Here is a 23227-nt window from a genome sequence, read left to right as displayed (position 1 = left end):
ACCGGCAGGGTATCTGATGACCGGCAGGGCGTATCCGTTGATGGCGTGGATCTTGTTCTTCCCACTGAGCTGGCTCTTCAGGACCTGTCTTATCCTTTGGTGATACTTGGATGTTGCTGTCTTCCTTGCCTCCTCATCGTGGTTTCCATGTGACTGTGGGATGCCAAGGTACTTGTAGCTGGTCTGTATGTCTGCTATGTGGCCCGCTGGTAGTTCCACCCCATCAGTCTTGACTACCTTCCCTCTCTTCACTACCATCCGGCCACACTTCTCCAGTCCGAATGACATCCCGATATCCTCACTGTAGATCCGCGTCAGGTGGGTTAGCGAGTCGATGTCTCGTTCATTCTTAGCATACAGCTTGATGTCATCCATGTAGAGGAGGTGGCTGATGGTAGTTCCACTCCTGAACCTGTACCCGTATCCAGTCCTTGTGATTATCTGGCTGAGGGGGTTTAAGCCTATGCAGAACAGCAGCGGGGACAGTGCATCACCTTGGTATATGCCGCACTTGATGGCCACTTGTGCAAGCTGCCTTGAGTTGACTTCCAGTGTTGTCTTCCATAGTCCCATTGAGTTCTTGAGGAAGGTCCTTAGTGTCCTGTTGACTTTGTATAGCGCCAGACATTCACAGATCCACGTGTGCGGCATTGAGTCGTAGGCTTTCCTGTAGTCAATCCAGGCTGTGCTCAGATTGGTCTGTCTAGACCTTGAGTCTTGGGCGACTGCTCTATCTATGAGCAACTGGTGTTTTGAGCCTCTGGTGTTGTTCCCAATGCCCTTCTGAGCTGTGCTCATGTACTGGCCCATGTGGTCCTGTAGCTTGGCAGCTATGATGCCTGATAGGACTTTCCATGTTGTGGGGAGGCAGGTTATTGGCCGGTTGTGTTCCCTTGCAGGGGTCTTTCATGATCAGCACTGTCCTTCCTTGTGTTAGCCAGTTTGGGTGGGAGCCTGCTGCTAGCAGCTGGTTCATCTGTGCTGCTAGGCGTTCATGCACTGCTGTTAGTTTCTTTAGCCAGTAGGTGTGGATCATGTCTGGTCCAGGTGCTGTCCAGCTCTTCATGTTCTTGACCCGCTGCTGGATGTCTTCTACTGTGATGGTGACTGGTTTCTGTTCTGGGAGATTGCTGTGCTCTGTTCTCAGGTCCTGCAGCCACTTTGCACTGGTGTTATGAGTCTTCTCTCTCTCCCATATGTTCTTCCAGTACTGTTCAGTTTCTGCTGCTGGTGGCTCTGCTGTTATTGTGTTGTTGCACTGCAGTTGGGAGTACACCTTGGATGGTTCTTTGGAGAACAGGGCATTTACTTTTTTGGCCTCTGCTTCTCTAGTGTATCTCCTTAGCCTGGTAGCCAGTGCTGTGAGCCTTTGTTTAGCAGTCTCTAGGGCTTCAGATGGAGTCAGGCCCTTGTATTTTTTCAGTAGCCGAGTCTTATCCTTAATCTCTACACCCTTCTGTAGTTCCACCAGCTGACTAACTTCTCTCCGAGTCGCCTTGATCTTATCCTCCAACCTCATTTTCCAGGGTGGGTACATACTGTTGTTCTTCTTGATCATGTAGCCAAGCATCTCCAGGATTACAGAGGCTGTAGCGTATACCAGTTCATTGGTTTGAGTTATGGTGGTAGTAGGGATTGTCATGAGGGCTCTATTGGCATCTTCTAACATACTATCTGATGGTACTTCTCCACTGAGCCTTGGTAATCGGTCTCGAGGATTGACTGTAGCTAGTTTCTCCATGATCTTATGCCTCATATCAGCTGCTGTGCTCTGCAATGGAGGGGGTGGCAGTGAAGTTTCAGCTTCAGGTGTGGGCTGCACATCCACTTGTTCTTCCAGGTCTTCTTGAGTCTGGGATGTAATGTGGAGTTGGTCTATCTCAAGCTGTGAGAGCAGCTTCCTCTTTACTATGTTGAAGCGTTGGGTAACTAGCTGTTTCTCAGTAAGTGTGGATGTAGGTCTTTTGTCCATCCATAGTCCCCTCATACGTTTCATATATCCCCTCTCATTAGGTCTACTGTTGTAGTAGCATTCCATCAATTCCAGGTTCTCTTGTCTCGTCCATGAATGGTTTGTTCCAGTAGCCCACTTATCGTCAGATTGTCCTGGTTCCTCAACATCTGGCGCGGACCTTGTTAATCCGGGCGACGTCCGAGCCGGCATGACTCTCCTAGTTCGTGTCACTCTCATATTTGAGGTAGGCAGGTGAAGCGTTAGGGGGTCTTTTGCCCAAGGACCCCTACTGGAAAGTTGGGTACTTTTATTTATATATATATATATAATATAATATAAATAAAAATATGGAAGTAGCAAGGAGATTTCATCTAGAGTAAAATTGTCTGACAATTGTAACTTTTTTTAAACAATTAATCATTTTTTGCATTAGCCTGTTTTTGAATTGCTGTGATTTCTTCCAATGCGGTAGAGGAACCAGTGGAGGTAGACCACCCAAAGTGATACAGTGCATAATGTATACATTATCACTCCATCTTAAACATAAGGCACTTATAGTATCCAAACTGAAAAGTTTGCAGTTTTATATGTAAAACACAAGAATATAATATTTGAGTTCCCAATCTACTAATTAAGTATACAATTATTTTAGTATCTCCTAGATATTACAATTTTACAAACTTATTTAATTTTTTTCAGCATCTGACCTATTAGAAAAATTTTAAACAAATCAATTCCGGTGTGTTATAAGCATTTTCTCAATTTGATGGTGTCCTTACTAGACAGAAATACAGATGATCTTCTTTTTTTTTTAAACAGTCAGTTCTGAATTCAGCTGTTTTGTCTTTCATGATTTGACATCTACAACTTTTTTACCATTTTGATGCAACGTTGTTGTCACACTATCCTTTGGAAACAGGGAATTTGGGCTAGAAACCTGAATATTCAATCTTTAAATATTAGAGAAGGACAAAATTTAGGATTACATTGCATCAGCTACATTTTGGGTGTGAGGGTGGGAAGAGGCGGTTTTGTTTTCAATTCCACTTCTGACCTTGATTGGTTCAGTCATGTTGGCATTTTTATTCTTGTGTGATTCTAGGTCTTCACTTATTTTAAATGAGATTCCAGTGTAACTGCAGCACTTTTCTTCAGCCAGTAATCTTTCAAATCCCTCTGAAACCTCTTTCAGTTATGTTGGTAATTTTAGTACCCTCTTATATCAAATGGGTGCTGTTTTGATGGCCTACATAGTGCAAATTTATTTATATTATCACAGTTGGATAGACACACAATTTTCCTAGAGTGTCTTAGGGAAGCTGAGGCATGATTTCTCCTTTTTCAACCAAGCATTAACCCAGGTAGTGGGTTTTCTTGTAATTTCCAGTGTTGCTACTTTGTCAATGGCTTTTAAATAGTGTGCTGAATACCCATACGTCAGATGTTTTGGATGACCTTATTTTATTTTCATTAAGCAAATGGTAAAGGCCTCCATGTCAGTATTTTTCTCATCCTTCTTGAATGGCATCATTTGCATTTTGGATATAAAGCTGTGTGGTTTTAATTTCAGATGTAGAATTAATAATTAAGTAGGAAAGCATTTTTTCCTCTATGGAGTATAGCCATTGTTTGATTATTCCATTTGACAAACCAATTTACATTGTCGGTGTTGGTTCTTTCTTTTTTTCCTATCTTTCTCCATTTGCTGTCTCTAGCAGTGGAGTCACAAGTGTAAATTTGTCTGGTGGAGTATATATATTGAGGGAAAAGTGCTTTGATCATTTATTTCAATTTATTCATTTTGTGCTACATTGAAGATGATTTGTTATTACCATAAAATAACCTTTATCTTACTAATCAAGTCTGACAATTGCAGAATTTGCCATTTTTGGGTGTTGCAGACAAGCAGGCTGCTTCTGAAAGAAACTGAAATTGAAGAGTTGTTAGAAGTCTTGACTATGATGCCTGTATTGAGAATGTATTGCTTCCAGCAGCATCAAACTAATCAATTTTCTGCTGTTTCATGTCAATAGAAAAAATTTCAATGACATGTTTTTTCTTTTGAAGAGTCAGAAGAAAATGGTTTCCTAGAAGAGCATGAATCCATTATCCATGCCTGAATAACTCTTGATGACTGGACTGTAATTAAAACAAATGTTGTTTGTTTTGTACCACTTCCTTCCTTCAGTTTTAGGCATGTTGAGTGAGGAATTCATATGCTAATGTTTGCTAATGAGTAAACAGTCAGTTTGTTTTACTGACCAATAGCTTTTCCATTTAGCTTTGCCTTTGAGAAACAACCACCTATGTGAATTCATCACTGAAAGCTTAAAAGCAAAATGAACTAGCTACCTTTGTAGAGAACAATGTTATCAAATGCCCAGCATTCCTCCTTTCTAGATTCTAGCAAACCAAGCCCTCCTAACAGTTCACAATGTCCCAGTCCCATCTCTTCAGCATCTGACTGTTGATTGTAACTTCTAGCCATGATCCTCTTTCTGATCACCAGTGTCATTTACCCATTACCCTTTTTCACAGGCTTCTAGAGGGTTCTCTAAATTTCATATTGCTTCCTAATAGAATAACAGAAATCTTGATGTCCTTCCCTGTTCAATTTTTAGAATAGACTTTCATTTACAGATTAAAATGGTTCTACTATTAAAACACAGCTTTTCAAATATTTTGCTCATTTAATTAGTGATATAAAAATTCAAAAAATAGACCTCCCTTCCTCCCAAAATTAACTACTCCCCCCCCCCAAAAAAAATGGGGGAAAAAACAAAGGTTTTGCAACCTTGGCTAGTTTATAATGGTTATGATTCTGTGTTTCCTAGGTGTTAAGTGCTTTGCCTATTGAGTGATACACAAGCATTTTTAGTTGAGTTTTTGGCTGTTTTTATGTTGAGAGCATTCTTACATGTTTCTGAACTTTCATCTAAGTATTGATGTTGAGGTAAACAATAAATTACTAATGGAGTGTAACTTTCAAATACACTGGGCATTGGGATGTGAAGGGAAGGAGAAATTACAGAGACACAGAATCATAGGGTTAGAAGGGACTGCAAGGGTCATCTAATCTAAAGCCCTACCAAGATGCAGGATTTGTTGTATCTAATCCATCTAGGACAGGTGGCTATCCAGCCTCCTTTTAAAAACCTCCAATGAAGGGGCTTCCACAACCTCCCTAGGCAGTCTATTCCATTGTCCTACTGTTCTTACAGTGCCATCATGCTGGAGGGTGTTGGCATTTTTACAAAGTCAGGACTTCAGAATGTGGGAAAGTTTGTTTGATATTGAATTGCCATTAGACCCTGAGCAATCTCTTGCTGAAATTAGGCGTGTTACAAATAAGTTCTCTCTTTTTGCTTAGTCTGCTACTCAATGATATAGCCAGCTTTTTAGAAATCCACCGGTGTTGATCAAGTGCTTTTACTGAAAAATAATATCTTTATTTTCTAATGAGCTAATTTTCATTTATTGTGAATAATTTATTTTCTGAATTTATTTTGGAAGGCCACATCTGTCCCCAATTTTTCCTACATGGGAGCACGGCTGTGTAATTATCTATCTCATCATCTAACCATTAATCCACAAAGTGGAAACTTCCGGCAATTGTTACTTCAGAGGTCAGTATCTACCTGTATTTTTATGATGAGGAAAAGCTAGTATGCTTAAAAATGACTTGTTTTCCTCTTTTTGTCTTTAATCCTGAACTTAGTTCAAAGGAGTCAAAATACATATTTAATATAAAGCAAAGTTTAGACTGAGATTTTAAATGAAAGCTATGTATTCAAGACCAATACCCTCATTTCTGATGCATTTGTGAATTAATAAATTACTAATAAAGCTGACTGGAAAATAGTTCCTCTAAAAATCAGTGTGGTATCCCCCCACAGTCTTTTTCCAATTTTTCATAACTTCTAAAGTGTCCTGTATTCATCTCTTGTTTGAAAAGGAAAATGTACTTCCTCAGTGTAGTAACTTGCACCTTCCCCTTGAAATTCAAGAGTGACACATCTCTGCAGTGTGTCTGTATCATTGCTTCTGAATTTCTCTTGCAAGTCAATATGCTCTGCTGCTGCCACCAACAGTTCTTAAATTCCCTGAATTGTTTGTGTTAAAACCATTTTTAGGATTTTGATATTTTTACTTTTTTGTTCTCAACTTTGTCTTCTGATTAGAAATACACACATGAGACTGAAAGATTAAAAGTGCAGTATAAAAGAATAGGATTCTCTCTTCAGAGTTCTTTTGTCGAGGCATTTTATTTTGAATCGAGTTCTGTTGAGGTAATCCTATTTTGAAAGAGGGGTATTTTGGGCCTCTAATAAATTATTGGGAGCACTTCTCATTAGTCTGTATGGCAAAAGGCTTGACAGATTAGTGCACTTGAAAGGTATACTTAAATTTACAGTTTTTCTTCATAAGATTTAGTCTTTAAAAGAAATTTAAGGGTCTTTTCGGTCCCTTCCTTTTTCCAAGGGTCCTTTCGGTCATTGACAGAGCTGTAAAGATTTGTTCTTTTCCTGTTAAATCTTTCTTATACTCCTCCTGCAATCTGTAGATTTCTAGCTAAACACATGATGATCAGCCTTGAGGCTATCATCACATCAGTGAATTGGGAGAAATCTGCTGCTGGGCAATAAGAGGCACTAATTCTTTTCCCCTCTTAAGAGTCTGAATTTCTAACCCTTTGACCTCCCAGGAAAGATATTAGACATTGAACAGACGTTTTTTCTTTTAAATAACTTTTGACTACTGTGGATTTCTAGGAACTCTCCAAAGGATCTACTCCTCTATTTCATGATTAATAAAATACTTTGTTGGAGCAGGGTCTGTTAGCACATGGTTGAATATTTATTTCCTTCTTTCCCTGAATATGTGAGCATCATAATTCTAGATTATTAATATTTAATATTATACTCAGATAATAAGTATAGAACTTGTATTTACAAATCAGTATTGTCAATCATGGAAAGTTCTCCGTGACCTCTGGTAAATTGTCCCAATAGTTAATTACCCTCACTGTTAAAAACTTTTTGTTTTGCTAGTTGTCATAACTTGTCAGATAACTTTATTCTAATCAGTATTTTATTTCCCTGCTGGAAAGGCAAGGTTGACCACAACTCTGTGAAACTAAATATATTGCACAAATTATTTGAAATAGCAACTGAACTTTCCATCTCTATTTAAAGCAAATTATTTTCTCAGAAAACAAATTAAGGGCTTGTTCAACCTCCCTTCTAGTTCTTCTGTTCATTTGTTTGCTTCTGTTTTTATTTTGTAACAAATAAAATTGGGGATAACTCTTGGTTACATGCATATGAGTTAAATATTGTGTAGCATTTCGAAAACCATTATTTAATATATATTTATTACAATTACAGGGCTAGCTCTGTCCGTTTTTGGGGTTGGGTCTCTTTTGTGCTTTCCTGTCTCAGGGTGGAATCTCATGATTCTTCCACTCTTACTCCAAATTTTCAAGTTGTTATTAGAACTCAAGTTCCATGGCTTTGTGTGTGGAATACAGTTTTTGAAATGATGGTGTCAAGCTGTCTGAAGATGCTCACAGACATGAGTGCCAACCTTAGGGCAGATTGCCACAAACCAGGGCACAAGCCTCAAACTGATTGTATGTTTTAAAGGGCTGTCAAGTGATTAAAAAAATTAACCGTGATTAATTGCATTGTTTAAACAATAATAGAATATCATTTATTTAAATATTTTCAGATGTTCTACATTTTCAAATATATTGATTTAAATTACAACACAGAATATAAAGTGTACAGTGCTCACTTTATATTTCTATTACAAATATTTTTGCTGTAAAAACATTAAAAGAAATAGTATTTTTCAGTTCACCTCATACAAGTACTGTAGTGCAATCTCTTTATCGTGAAAGTGTAATTTACGAATGTAGATTTTTTTAATTACATAACTGTAGTCAAAGCAAAACAAGAACCTATGAGTACACTCAGTCCTACTTATTATTCAGCCAAGTGCTCAGAAAAGCTTGTTTACAATTTGCAAGACATAATGCTGCCCACTTTTTGTTTACAATCTCACATGAAATTGAGAACAGGTGTTCACATGGCACTGTTGTAGCCAGCGTCGCAAGATATTTATGTGCCAGATATGCTAAAGATTCATATGTCCCTTCATGCTTCAACCACCATTCCAGAGGACATGCATCCATGCTGATGATGGGTTCTGCTTGATGACAGTCCAAAGGAGAGCGGACCAACACACATTCATTTTCATCATCTGAGTCAGATGCCACCAGCAGAAGGTTGATTTTCTTTTTTTGGTGGTTTGGATTCTGTATTTCCGCATTGGAGTGTTGCTCTTTTAAAGACATCTGAAAGCATGCTCCATACCTCATCCCTCTCAGATATTTGGATAGCACTTCAGATTCTTAAAGCTTGGGACGAGTGCTGTAGCTGTTTTTAGAAATCTCACATTCATACCTTCTTTGCATTTTGTCAAATCTGCTGTGAAAGTGTTCTTAAAACAAACGTGCTGGGTCATCATCTGAGATTGCTATAACACGAAATATATGCAGAATGCAGGTAAAACAGAACAGGAAACATACAGTTCTCCCTGCAAGGAGTTTTGTCACAAATTTAATTTACACATTTAATTTTTTTAATGAGCATCAGCAGCATGGAAGCATGTCCTCTGGAATGGTGGCTGAAGCATGAAAGGGCATACGTGCCAGATATGCTAAACATTTGTAAAAACCTTGCAACTCCAGCTACAAAAGTGCCATGCGAATGCCTCTTCTCACTTTTTGATGCCATTGTAAATAAGAAGCAGGCAGCAGTATCTCTCATAAATGTAAACAAACTTGTTAAGCCAATTGCTAGGATCAACAAGAAGTAGGACTAAGACTTGTAGGCTCTAAAGTTTTACATTGTTTTGTTTTTGAGTGCAGTTATGTATTAAAAAAAAATCTACATTTGTAAGTTACACTTTCACGATAAAGAGATTGCACTACAGTACTTGTATGAAGTGAATTGAAAAATACTATTTAATCATTTTACAGTGAGAATATTTATAGTAATTTAAAGTACTGTACACTTTGTTTTCTGTGTTGTAATTTAAATCCAATATATTTGAAAATGTAGACATTTCAATGGGTATTCTATTGTTTAACAGTGCGATTAGTCACGATTAAATTTTTTTGTTAATTGCATAAGTTAGCTGCAATTAATCTGCAGCCATAATGTTTTTGTATTAGATTTCTCCAATCAAGTAACAAATGTGAACTTGGCAAGCACTATAACAGACAGTCCCCTGGGGCACTCCAGTTTATCTTGTCACCCATGCAAGCCTGCCTTTGTAATAGATGATACCTTCCACCAAAGTCACGATGATATTCAGGTTACTCCGAATCCCAAAGGGCCGGTCACTTTCCACAGGTCAGTTATGCCTTAGATCTCTTGCCAAAGACAATGCTTGTAGCTCATTCTGTAATAAACTAACTAAAGATCCATTAATTAGGAAAAAGAAATGAGTTATTTACAAGGTTAGAGCAGATAACCATACATACACACAAATTATAGTCTTAAGTTCCAAAAAGGTGATAGTAGCTGCTATATATGCAAGCACTAGAAGTCTTTTAGGGCTAACCAAACTAAGCGACTTGGGGATCCCTGGCTTATGCTTAGAACTGTTGCCCTCTTCCAGTTCCAAGCAGCATAGTGATGAGATTTCTCCTTAACGTGGATTTCTATTCCCTTCCCCCGGCATTCAGTCTTCTGTGGGATGAGGGTTTGTGCACCTAGAATCATAAAATCGTAGGACTGGAAAGAACCTGGAGAGATCATCTAGTCCAGTCCCCTGCTGTCCTCGTAGGTGTGAGGGAAGCAATCGACAAAGTATTTTGTCCACTGATGTTCCATAATGGTTTGTCTGGTGTCTATGGGCCTTCTTTTGTTGGGGGAGGAGATGATGTCTCTTGGTAATGCTAGTTTAACTCAAGTGCGTTATACTTCTCTCCTGGCTGTGGGGTTTATAATCTTAGCAAACTTTTTATAGTTGCAGAGCAAACACTTAAACATCACCTGATAATGGGGATAATATTAGTAAGATTAGTACATGGCAGCATCATACAAGCATTTCATAAAGTCTAAACACTAAATACATTCTTAAAACTCTAGTATCTATTTTAACAATAGTAACATACCGGTGAGCCAGATTGGTTTCCAGCAATGCATTTGTCTGTGTTCAGTGAGGCTTAGGGGCCTTGGCATGAGCTGGCACCTCATCTGCCAGCATCACAGATAGCACTTCGGAAGAAAAGCTATAGAAGCTTACGCTTGAAAGAAGCAGGGAGAATAAGACTTGCCCAAGGCCAATATAGCAAATCTGCTTCAGTATTTCAGATTAAAAGTTTATGGTTCCCAGTCCCAAAATCAATCCATTAAACCACAATCATGCTCAGCTCTCTAGAACTGTGCTTAGAGACACAAATGTGGTTTTCTTATCAATGTTGAAACTGAAAATCCAGGAAATAACATTAATATTTATGCCAGCCTTAACTTGCATGTTCTTCTATCAAAACGTAATCCTAAATCAGCCATACTCCTCAGCTTCACAGCCAAGTCCCTTTCTGTTCCATCAAATTATCACTGACAATGCTTGATAATGGAAAGGATTGGTCCATGAGATTCTCTGTTGCGGTGTGCTGGTATGCACATTTCCAAAGACCTTGTTTGGTACAGGTACTTAGAGTTCTATACAAAACTGCCCCTATTCCCTTTCATCTTTATGTTCTGTATTTCCATTCAACTTTAGTTCCCCATCACATTTTGATTTACAATTAAACTATACATATCAATAATTTTATAAGTGATGGGCTAAGGTTTGTATGTGTGATACATGTTTATAAGTGGTGTAAAATAGTCTGTGGTGTTGCACATGAAGCCACTAACAGGAGGATATGAGAAACTATGATTTAAAGTGTCCCTACTCAACTTCTACTTACTGTGTGTAAGTTAACAATATTTAACTTGTACAGAGACAATGTAGGGACATAATATATCAGTGATAAAGAGTCCTGTGGCACCTTATAGACAACAGAAGTATTGGACCATAAGCTTCCGTGGGTGAATACCCACTTCGTCATGTGTCTGACAAAGTGGGTATTCGCCCACAAAAGCTTATGCTCCAGTACTTCTGTTGTCTATAAGGTGCCACAGGACTCTTAGTCTGGATCTGTAAAAAAAAGCAACAAACACGGCTGCCCCTCTGATATATCAGTGATATAATCTAAAAAAATTAATGTGTGTTCTGTTCCATTCTGCTGTCTGCTTCCATTCTTTCAGGACTAGAAAACACTTTGCCTTTTTTTTAAAATCATACAATTAAGTTTAGTTAATATAAAAGAGAGAGAAATTCATTTTGTCTGCATGAAGTTTATACATTCCTTCATGAATCAATCCCTTTTTTATTGATGTCCTGTATTCAATGTCCTTGAGAAATTTTCTATCCAGTTTAGTAGTTCACAGCATTTTAACTGTTTAATACGCTATCTCTTATGAACATTAGAATTTCTAGCAGTAACAGTAGTTTGATTCTAAAGATGTTTTTGTAGGTGTCGAACAGAGTATGAAAACAGAGATCAAGCAGCAAAAGGTGATGAGGCTACTCGAAAACAATTTCATGCTTTTGTGCTGTTCTTAGCTGAACTTTATCTTAACCTCGAGGTAAGAAAAAAGTTATGTATCATGGTCCTTTTTTGTTACTCATTTAAAATTTTCTTTTTTAAAAAATAAAACACAGATTAAAATAGATCAAATTATATTAATCTTTTGTCATTGAACCTTTAACCATCTAGGAACTTCAAAACTGATTCATTATCATCAGAGTCTCAGAAAACAACACAAGAACAAGCCCTTTAGACACTAAAAATGCTTCTAATAAATTATAATAAGAGCAACTTTCTTAAAGTCAGTATTTGTGGATGCTGTCTGTCTGTCTGTCTTAAGCTAGGGCAGACCAGTCAGCATGAGGTGTCTCCTTTCTCTGTTTTGAAATGAGATTTTTGCCTGGTGAAGCCACCACAGTATATATTACTCTACTCAAATCCAAGAACCAGCTGATAGGGGAAGTTCCTTCCTAACTCTTATCGGTTAGAACTTGGCTTATGCCTTGAAGCATGCCAGTTCATTTTCCATATATAAAATCTTAACCATGGTGAGTTTCACAGGTAAATGTGTGATGAGATTTTTAGAAAGTATATATTTCCTTTCACTGGCTTTTAAGTTTGGTGCATGTTTCAATTTAATTGAATGTTCCAATAAGTTAAGTATGTGCTTTGCTGTTTTGGGGAACCTAATCACAAAAGAAATGTACGTACTGCACATTAATTTGTTTATAACTAGACCTCAAACAAGCCATTTGCTGATGGCGGTTTGACTTTTCCCAGGTGACAGCCATCAGCTCTTGCAGAATCTAACCTTTATTTAAAAAAACAGTTTCTAGAACTTCTAATTACAAAGAGAACTTTCCAAATGTAAGCTGGAGGGGAGACAGGGCACAAAATGGTATGGTAGAAAGGTTTTTATTCTCGAGCTTGGGATGACCTTTGTCACTCGTGAATGGGGAAGTCACACAAGCATTTATGTAGGTCCTCCCAAACAAGTGCTAATACAGTCATTAAGCAATACTATCCAGTAAGTAAGCTGTATGTCAAATTTTATAGAAAAGCTACTTTAGACTTTTTTTATATTTTATTTTATTTGGAGTTGAAAAAGTTTTTATTAATATTCCTCCACCAGTCAAGTCCAACTGCTGTATTATCATATCGACCTGTACAGAATTGAAGAGGGGAAACCTTTATAGCAAACTTTAGAAATAATTTGAATCTATTTTAAGTGTTCAGACATGGTTTTTGGTCATTTGTAGATTAAGGGAACAAAAGGACAAGTAATGCGAGCAGAGATTTTGCAGACTGGCCTTCGGGAATTACTGAACGCGCTTTTTTCTAATCCTGTGGACAACAATTTGATTTGTGCAGTAAAGTTACTGAAGGTAGGAAGAGTTCAGTATACAGTGTTTTCTTACAATATACTTTTAAAAGAAACTGCTACTTTTTGTAAACTTAAATGTTGATGAAATGTTGCAGGTTTTGTCATAATATAACCAGATTGCCCTGCTGTATGAAAGTAAGTACTTGACCAACACTACCTTTTTATATGAAAATATAAGTTCTCTGAGATCAATTAACACCAAGATATATTAAAGAAAATTGCTAGTTCATTATTATTGCTTTCATATTTTCATGTTAAAATAGTTCCTTAAAGTGATTGCTATATTTTTTTGATAGTTCTCTCTGAGGTAACGAGAGAGAAAACATTGACTGCAAGGAATGCAATCTGGCAGTTGCTATAGTTTCTGCTGGTAAACTGCAGATTATCTATAATACAATATTTTTTATGTATAGCCATAACAAATGCAAATATGTTGATGTTTCAAAACATTTGAAAAGCATTTGCTCCTTTGCGCACACAACTCTTCTTCGGGTCTGGAAAACTTACTCAGGGCTTGTTTACATTAACAACGCTGCTGCAGCACAGCTGCACCACATAATGAAGACCCCTTTCTCCCATCCATGTGGGTATCCCGAGAGGCAGTAGCTATGTCAAAGGGAGAAGCCCTCCTGTCAGCATAGTTCTGTCTGCAGTGGGGGTTAGGTTGGTATAACTTTGTTGCTTAGGGGGGTGGATTTTTTCTGAGCGATGTAGCTATGCTGACATAAGTTGATAATGGTAGACCAGGTTTTTAACCCATGGATCGGGACCCAACATTGGGTCTCCAGAATGTTTCAAAAGTCGCATGGCAGCTCCTGTCCCAAGGGGATGGCTGGGCTTGTCTACCTATTACAGGCATTGCAACCTCTGGGGTCCCAGAGCCCCTCAGGTTTGGCCCAGTTGTCATGATGACGGAAGTCTGGGTATGCCAAATTTGAGTGAGTGGCACTGCAACCCAATGAGCCTGGTCACAACTCCACTAACACAAATTTGGTCCAGTCAAGGAGGCAGGGCCAAACTTGAGTGGTAGTGCAATGCCTGGAGCAGAGTGCCAAGCCCAGCCAGCTGCACAGTACAAGAGCTGCGGGAGTAATCACTGTTGGGTGAGTGCAGGGCAGGATTCAACTGAAACCACCCCAGGGCCTCTACCGCCGTATTGCATTTCTGAAATTTTATTGAAGGCTGGTTAGGGGAGGCTGTGCCTTGCCAAACAGCCAGGCGTGGGCCTGCCCCTGGGACTCCTGCCCCATCCATCCTCCCCCTGTTCCCTGTCCCCTGACTGCCCCTCACCACCCAATCACTCCCTTCTTTTTCCTGACTGCCCCTGGGATCCTGTCCGCATTCAACCCCCCTGCTCCCTGGCCTCGGACTGCCCTGACCCCTAGCCACACCTCCACCCCTGACACCACCCCCTCCCAAACTCCCCTGCCCTCTATCCAAGCTCCCTGCCCCCTTAGCGTGCTGCCTGGAGCACCGGTGTCTGGTGGCACCACAGCCACTCTGCCCAGAGCACCAGGACAGGCAGCCGTGCTGCCCAGCTGGAGTCAGCCCCTTCACCGCGCAGCACAGAGCACTGCGTCAGGCCACGGCTCTGCAACTGCACTGCCTGGTAGGAGCTCACAGCCCTGCCACCCAGAGCATTGCACTGGTAGCACAGTGAGCTGAGGCTGCGAGGGAGGGGAAACAGCAGGGAGGGGCTGGGGCTAGCCTCCCAGGCCAAAGGTTCAGGGGCCGGGTAGGAGGGTCCCACAGGCTGGATGTTGCCAACTTCTGATTTAGTGCTTCATGACAGGACATAAACATTTACAAATGGGTCCTGAGCCCAGAAAGGTTGAGAACCACTGCTGTAGACCAAGTCTTAGGGCTTGGCTACACTAGAAATTTCAGAGCGCTGCCGCGGCAGCGCTGCGAAGTGTGAGTGTAGTCAGAGCGGCAGCGCTGGGAGAGCTCTCTCCCAGCGCTGCACGTAAACCACATCCCTTACGGGTGTAGCGTGCAGCACTGGGAGCCACGCTCCCAGCGCTGCCACCCTGATTACACTGACACTTTACAGCGCTGTATCTTGCAGCGCTCAGGGGGGTGCTTTTTTCACACCCCTGAGCACGAAAGTTGCAGCGCTGTAAAGTGCCAATGTAGCCAAGGCCTCAGAGTTAGCCTCACAGTTAAATACAAGATTAAACAGATTGTTTAGCATAAGTAGTTAACACATTTGAAGGGAATATTCAGGGTAGAATGGCCCATTAATACCCCCTTCCGTCCTAGGGAGGAATGGTAGGAGGGGAGGAAGAAAGCAGCTAGGTGGTTGGTAATGGGTTATCAATTGTTGTAATAAGCCATAAATCCAGTGTCTCTATTCAGTCCATGGTTTTTAGTGTCTAGCAAAGTTATGAATTTAAGCTCCTACCTGTCATCCTCTTCAAAGGAGACCTACAACCCACAACACTTTCAAAAGATGAGACTAGGATTTTACATTCAAAACTTTGCTATACACTAAAATCATGGACTAAATAGAAACACTGGATTTATCTATAGCCTGCTAACACTCTTTCTCCCCCCGCCCCACCCACCCAATTGCTTCTCCCTCCTGCTTCCTTTCCTACCCTATGACTGGAGGGGTGTTAGCAGGCCACTTCGCCTTGAATGGTCCTTTTTTAAATGTCTTAACTACTTATGCTAAATAATCTGTTCCATCTTGTATTTGTCTATGATTACTGATCTGTACTACAGAGTTAATTGGATGTAAGGCAGCTTATTTTGACTTAACTCTGTAAGCGCCTATACTGAAATGTAGCTCCCTCCCATGTAACTTGCCCACTACACCAACTTAACTCCACCTTTATGAGAGGCATAGTGCTTATGTCAATGTAGTTAGGTCAATGCAGCGTCAGTGTAGACACTCTAACCAGACAGAAGAGAGCTCTCCCATTGGCTTAATAACACCACCTCCATGAGAAGCCCTCTCTTGCCAAGATAGCACTGGATTTTTCCCACCCCTGGGCAACATAGTTATACCAAAGTAAGGTGTGTAGTGTAGACCTTCCCTAAGTTTCCCAGACATGAAGAGCTCTTTGTAAGCTCAAAAGCTTGTCTGTCTAATCAACAAAAGTTGGTCCAATAAAATATATTCTCACCCACCTGTCTCTCTCATATCCTGAGACTGACATGGCTACAACAACGCTGCATAGAACAGTTGGAAGTTTTGGCAGATAAGTAACAGAGCAATTAGTTGGGGTTGTTTTTGGTTGGTTGTTTTTAAAATGTAAAATTCATTTGCATTGTTTGAGTCTGCACATAACTTCTGCAATTCATTGAGAATCTATTGCAATTTAAGAAAAATTCACTTTTCTCTTGGGATGATAGCTAGTTACAGCAATGGTTGTAACATCACAAGTATAATTGGTGTTGGAGAACAGGAGATCATGATGTTGTTCTGAGAAGTGCTTCTGTGATATCATCTAGGGTTTTTACAGCTAGAAATAAGCCAAAAACAGCCTCTACTTCAAATAAATCAAATTCAAATTTGGATATGTAAGATTAGGCTTCTGAAACCATATTTAGGCATTTAATTAAGCAGCCTGATATTCACAAGTGCGGGGCTCCTTATGATTTATTTATGAGCTGACTGGGTGCTGCAGATGCTCAACGCTCTGAAAAGTCATTTCTTTAGGTACTAAATCTAGGCTTTTATATCTTCATTGAAATGTCCAAGCTTGGAATTTCTGAAAATATCTACAGTAGAACTAATATAAATTAAAAATGTGGAGCTCTTTTATGAAGGTTTGTTTTTATGTCTGCAGCATCAAGATTTGGGGGAGTTAAGCTTATTTTCAAAAAGTAAGTGAGGGGGTATAGGCACAAAGACTTATGTAGCTTTTTTCGTATTTCACACTTCATTGTGTCTTTCAAACAGCATTTAATCTGTTTTACGTAGATTTGTGGTTGAATATTTACTACACCTAATGAAAGATCCTGAGTAGTTCATGAAGTCTGTGTAGAAATATATGATTGACCTTTTCCATTAAGGTAATACAAATAACTCTCTGGCTTCCAGTGACCATGGATATCTGCCCTCAGTTACAAGTTAAAACTACTAATCAAATATTTGATTGTAGATGGCTTAACAAATACAGTAGATTTGATATTTTTTTTGTTTTTTGAAGTCATCAGGACAAACATGCATTCATCTAAAACAGTGGTGACAAGGATCACAGGCAAATCCTGGCTCTTCTGATTGTTAATCTCTGCACAGAGCAGTCAAGATGGCCTTGATCTTTTTTTATGCTGTCAACAGTAAGGTGCATTGTACTCACTTTAGATTCCTCAGAGTGAAGAAGGGCCAGAACAATCTGGTTGGAATTGAAGTCTGTTTATTGAGTCTAGCTTTATACATGATAGACCAACATTAGCAATTGCCATAAAATGCATCAATCAGAAGTTCATTAGGAAAAAAAATAGATGTATTACGTTTTAGTAATAAGGGTTGAAATCTTTCAGGGATAGAATTTCAAATGAGTCAAAAGTCAAAATTTCAGGTAAGGGCTAATCATACTGCTTTCTTGTCTCATACCTGTAGCCATATTGGTCTTTTGTGATTCATTGAGGTTCTAACCTTGCATACAAACTGTGTTCTTTTTCTCTTCTTTAATTTCAGATATTGTAAAAAAAAAAACCAAAAAAAAAAACACCTTTTTTTTTTTAAATGTGGAATTTGGGAATTTAGTACCAGTTTGTTTAGCTTTTTGTCATAAATCTAAATAAATATTACATTTATTGCAGAATTTAATTTTGAGATAACATTGAGGTTTATCTCTCATGATATTTTGGCCTAATTGCAAGACCTATGAGGTAATGCCTACACTAAGTACATTAGGAAGAGCTCCTTATTTCCCAGTGATATGTGGGTTTTTGGGCAAGCCCAATGATATATTCCTCTTTTGAAGGGAAATGATTATCATAAACATAGTCAAAAAGAAAAGTCCTCGTTACTTGAAAAATACCTTCAAGTTGTGTGCACACGTTTAAAGAGTGAACCTGATGTGAATGCTTTAAAGCCTTATGAGGTTATTGAAGAGTTGTTTTCAAATTATGGTTAGTGTAAAGTCCTGAAGATAACACAAATGGCAAATGGCAATAGGGCTGTTCATTCAACTTCTAGGTAGCATTAAAGAGTGGAAACTTCCAGAAACCAAAGGCCAGCTGTTAATGAACTGCCAACTCAATTTAATGTGAATTCATCAACTTATACGGTCTGTAATCTTATGAAATTAAAGACCTCTAGAAAATCAAGGTTAGCTTTTCCTTTAGGGTAGTCAAAGAATGCGTCTACACTTGTCGCAGAATTCCATGAACTGTAATAACTTTGCTTTTTAAGATTTTTATGTAGTGTACTTCATGCTTTTTTTATTAATAAAATATGCTTTTTTTAGTTGACCGGGTCAGTTTTGGAAGATGCATGGAAAGAAAAAGGAAAGACTGATATGGATGAAATGGTTCAGAGAATTGAAAATGTTGTCCTGGATGCAAACTGCAGCAGGTGGGGGAAAAAAATTAATTGATCATTAATTCTTCACTGCTTTCCCTTACTCATGTGTGGGGTTTTCCTACTTCAGAGCTGTATGTGAATGTGAATACAGTAGAAATAGTAAGTATGTCAATGTGCAGAATGCATTCTTTTCAGAGTTATAGTAACCTTAATGGTCTTTGTTCTTATAGGGCATGAGGTAATATACTTTATGCTAGAACATTTCCATACAACAAATCCTGTTTCTAAAGAATTATTAGGAAATTTGTACATGTATAAATCAGATATTTTAAGCAATTAATAAAGATTTTAAGCTTAGGTGTTAAAATACCTTCTCGGTGCTATACTTCTATAGTGAACATTACAATTATTGCATTTGTTGAAGAAACTTTTGTCAGTTAAGGTATTTCTTGATATTGTTCACAATTTACCACCTTGCAAACTTATATACCATATACGATGGTTACTATAGTTTACCATGAATATTGTATATTTGACTGCTAATATATCTCTTAATTATATTCATTAATTTGAACCAACAATACTTTCAAAATGAAGTGCTGTGCAGAAGAGTTAAGATTAGTTTTCTAAGATGACATGTTGGATGCTATAACTATAAGTGGCAAAACTGTTCCTGCTAGAGTATCTTGCATAGAACATGTTGATTAAAGACATTGTGAGGGAGACTGACTTCACTAATATGAGGGTTTATTGACTTTATTCAGTGTCACTGATCATCCCCAATGGTGGTTCTGCCTCCACAATACATCCTCTGTCTCTTATGGATCTGATTAGAGGTTGGAGAAACAATGGAGGAGTGGCTAGGTAAATGTCACTCTACTACTTTCAGCTTCTGGACTCCTACATAGAAATCTGGGCAGGAGTTTATTCCATCCCTCTGAGTCCTTCCAAGGCTGCTATTACACAGCCATAGTGGGATCCAGACAATTGCAGCAGGTCTTCTGTCAGAGGGAGGAAGGCCAGTGGATCAGTAGTTGTCCCTGCGGAGCCTTGTTGCTTCTCAGTAGCATCTGTGGCAGGTATTACACCTGAGAGCTTCTGGCTTTACATGGAAGGAGATTCATTTTTATGGATCCCCCAAGATCACTGGGAATGGGAGGACCTACAGCCTCCAAAAACCATGGTAACCAAAGCCCCTCTCACCAGAGGAAAAAGTCAAAGATAAATTCAGATAAGTGAATATTGTTGAGTTTTTATCCCCCCCCCCCCCTCCAGCTTTCTTATGCAGGCTTTTCAGTGGGAGGGGTAATAATAAGTGAAATTGTCATCTTGATATAAAATCACAGATGGCAGTGCTGACATGAAAAAGAATGTTACAGACTCTGCTTGATTCACTCTTGCTGCAGGTTTAATATTTTACTGGACACGGAAGCACTGTCTATTGCATATCATCTTTTCCATTATCTTTTTAACTATGAGGGGTAAAATCAAATCCCTGAGCTTGTGCCTTCTGTAGATCTAGTTGAGAAAAAGTATTATAAAATCATCTCCCTGCATCCAGACCCTGATGGGGAAAGAGAATTTATCCAAAATAAATCCTGGAGCAAAACAAATCTGAAGGATTTATTGTCTTCAAAGTGTAACTTTGTAAAGAAAACCATGTCCTCCAATTACCCAGAACTGTGACCTCCTGAACATAATTGGATTGTTTTGTTCTGTTGCACCAACTTTAGCCTCTTTACAGAAATCAAAAGCCTTTGTATTATCTTGGATTTTGCTTACTGTTAACACTCAACTTTAAATTTATGAGTTGTTACTTTTCATGATTTTATCATGCTATATGCTTATCAATAATTTTATTTTTTAGCACTAGTGAGCTTGGAAATCTGACATTTTAATTTTTTTCTGTCTTTGCACACATTTCATTGCCATTAATTAAACTACAATATCTTCCTTCACAAAAATAGGTAAGGGAAAAAATGGACTATAAGCGATACTTTCAGCTATAAGTCCAAAATGATGATGATTGAGTTAAACAACTAAAGTTTTGGAAAAGATTCCTCAAACCTAAACAGTCAGACAGTAGACATCTGGGAAATCTTCATGTTACTCCATAAGAGGTGTAATGGGAACATGGTGATGATGATGACTGTTCTTGTATTGTCTTTATCATATTTCTATAATGCCTCTGGTGTTTAGGGCGGTGACAAAGCTCCTCTACTCCTGTCTGTTTCTGGGACGTCTTTCAATGGTTCCCCAGCTGTGCCCCAGGTTTTCCGGGTTGACTTCCACAGCTCTTCACCATGTTGTTTTCAGGTGGCCTCGTTTTCGCTTGCCTTCAGGTGTCCATCTTATTGCTACTCTGGTGATGGAATCAGTTTCCATTTGAAGCACATGACCAATCAATCTCCAGCGCCTCCTGGCAATGATTGGTGCTCAGGTCCTCTTGGCTGCACTATGTCAATAGATCTTGATTTGAGATTGTTCTGGGCCAAAAGATATGGAGGATTTTTCTGAGGCAGATTGTATGGAATGAAGACAGTTTGGGCGTGTCATACTTTTTCATTTCCCCAGGAACACTACAGCCTCTAATTTTATAAATAGTTGCTTATAAATGTAATAGTTTGTTTGATTCATATTGCACTGGTTCTGAGTGGATGTGTTAGCTAAAATAGGGGCGAGAACTTGCCATTTGTAATTGTATTGTGCAACGCATAAGAAGCGAGTAAAGATGTAAAACATCATTTGAATGTATTAATATTATGTATACTGTTTAGTCATACATAAGTGGAAGATGTAATATACTGGGGGGCTATATTTAACATTTCAATGTGATTCTCTTGCATACTTGTTTCCTGTAATTGATTACGTTATATAATCAGAATTACTTCACTACATCCATGGTAAGAAACTAGCTCACATATGTGTTCATTCAAAATCAATTGTGGTGGCAAGATAGTCAGGTGGATTTCCTAAAACCATTTTACTGTAGATTTGTTTAGTAGCTACTAGGGTTTTGGTATCTTACTGGTTTAACAACTGTTTCTCTTCCCCCTACCTTTAGCTATAAATATATGTGAAGCATGCTCTTTAAATTATTTTAAGGGGCTTTGACTTAAATAGTAGCACATACAGTGTTAGAGAGGCATTGGATTGTAAAGAATCTTGTGTGTGTTATTTTACATTTTAATACAAAGTACTTAACCAGTCCTTGGTGCTTTTTGTCTATTTGCAGAGATGTAAAACAGATGCTACTGAAACTAGTAGAACTACGCTCAAGTAACTGGGGTAGAGTTCACGTAACCTCAACATATAGGGAAGCAACACCTGAAAATGACCCCAACTATTTTATGGTATGAATATACCAGAAACTTCAAATGTTCAAGTTGACATATATTCATAAAGAAATGCATAGAAATTTTGTTAACCTTGATAGATGTTCTGGAAGTAGTAAAGGCAAAGAATGATTATCCTGTTTATATTAAATATGTGTATAATTTACTGTGTCATTTCAATTTTAGAATGAACCAACATTTTACACCTCTGAGGGTGTTCCTTTCACTGCAGCAGACCCAGGTATGTCTCCAGCTTAGTATAGCTATATTTTTCTTAGGAAAATGACTGTTTAGGAGCCCTTGTCCAAATAGGCACAAAGTGTAAACGATTTTTAAATAATGGAAATTAATGCAGACTCAATGGCAAATAGTGTGAAGACGGTAACACAAACAAGTGATTGAATCCTTCCAGTGTGCCCACAGATGGGGACCAGAGAAAAAGCAATGCTCGTCTTACATCACTCCCTCTGTAAGGGGGGATAGCTGGCTCATCCTGCTTTGTTGTTTTCCTGTTTTCTAGCTAATGGAGAAGGAAGAAAGACATCTTGTATTTTATGTGCACTCCTTATTCTTCTCTCCTGTGACATGATCTGTTATCATTTGGGAGAATTTTACCCTGAAAAGAGCTGAATTAGGTCAAAAGAGCCCATTAGGCTTGGGCAGACATGACTTTGTCTCTGAAAGAGATATGAGCCAATGTGAGGGTGGGGGGTGTTAGTGGGTTATAGATTGTAGTAATAAGCCATAAATCCAGTGTCTGTTTAGTCCATGGTTTTTAGAGTCTGGTGCTACACCAACTCAAAGCAGCACCAGACCCTGCCAGAACAACAGACGCAAAACCTGCAGACATATCACTACTGCTATGATGATTAACACCCTCCATAACATCCCTTTCTTGATCCATGAGACACACATGCCTATCACATGTGGTCTACTGCACTAAATGCCCCAATAGCCACTATTTGAGTGAAACCAGACAGTCATGCTCTTGAATGAACTCTCACAAGAAAATGAAAAGATGAAAAACATCCTGTCACCTGTATGTGAACACTTCTTTTTCACAGAGGGATCACTATTTCAATCCTCATCATCAAAGGAAACTTGCAGAACACTTACAAAAGACGAGCTTAAATTCATAACTTTTCTAGACATTTTAAAAATCATGGACTGTATAGAGAGACTAGATTTATGGCTTATTACAACAATCTATAACCCACTAAACCCCCAGCTGCTTCCCCCCCCCCCCCCCNTCCCTAGACTGGCCTTCCAACATCAGTGACATTAACAATTTGTAGGCTTAAATCTGTAAAAAGGACCATTAGTAGTTTCAAATTTCAGATCTGAAAACTCTGCAGGTACAAGTGTCACCAGTGTATTAAGGCAGCAAAGCACAGGGATTGCTTTCTTCAAATAAGTCACA

The 23227-nt window shown here is 38.8% G+C and overlaps 1 protein-coding gene across 2 annotated transcripts in view; it reads left to right on the top strand.

Annotated features, from left to right (window-relative positions):
- Positions 1–23227, top strand: part of PAIP1 (poly(A) binding protein interacting protein 1) — a 41403-nt gene that overhangs the window by 10277 nt on the left and 7899 nt on the right. The window contains exons 4-9 of one of the 2 annotated variants that reach the window (XM_032780831.2): positions 5468–5580; positions 11553–11664; positions 12866–12991; positions 18417–18523; positions 21708–21825; positions 21994–22048. In XM_032780831.2, the coding sequence (XP_032636722.1) occupies positions 5468–5580; positions 11553–11664; positions 12866–12991; positions 18417–18523; positions 21708–21825; positions 21994–22048 (631 nt within the window). Of the gene's footprint in view, positions 1–5467; positions 5581–11540; positions 11665–12865; positions 12992–18416; positions 18524–21707; positions 21826–21993; positions 22049–23227 lie in introns of both variants that reach the window. The other variant, XM_075066937.1, reaches the window with a different exon arrangement.

Source organism: Chelonoidis abingdonii, chromosome 6 (assembly GCF_003597395.2).
Source record: "Chelonoidis abingdonii isolate Lonesome George chromosome 6, CheloAbing_2.0, whole genome shotgun sequence".
In the NCBI taxonomy this organism is placed as follows: domain Eukaryota; kingdom Metazoa; phylum Chordata; order Testudines; family Testudinidae; genus Chelonoidis; species Chelonoidis abingdonii.
This window is presented reverse-complemented; position numbering and strand designations above follow the sequence as displayed.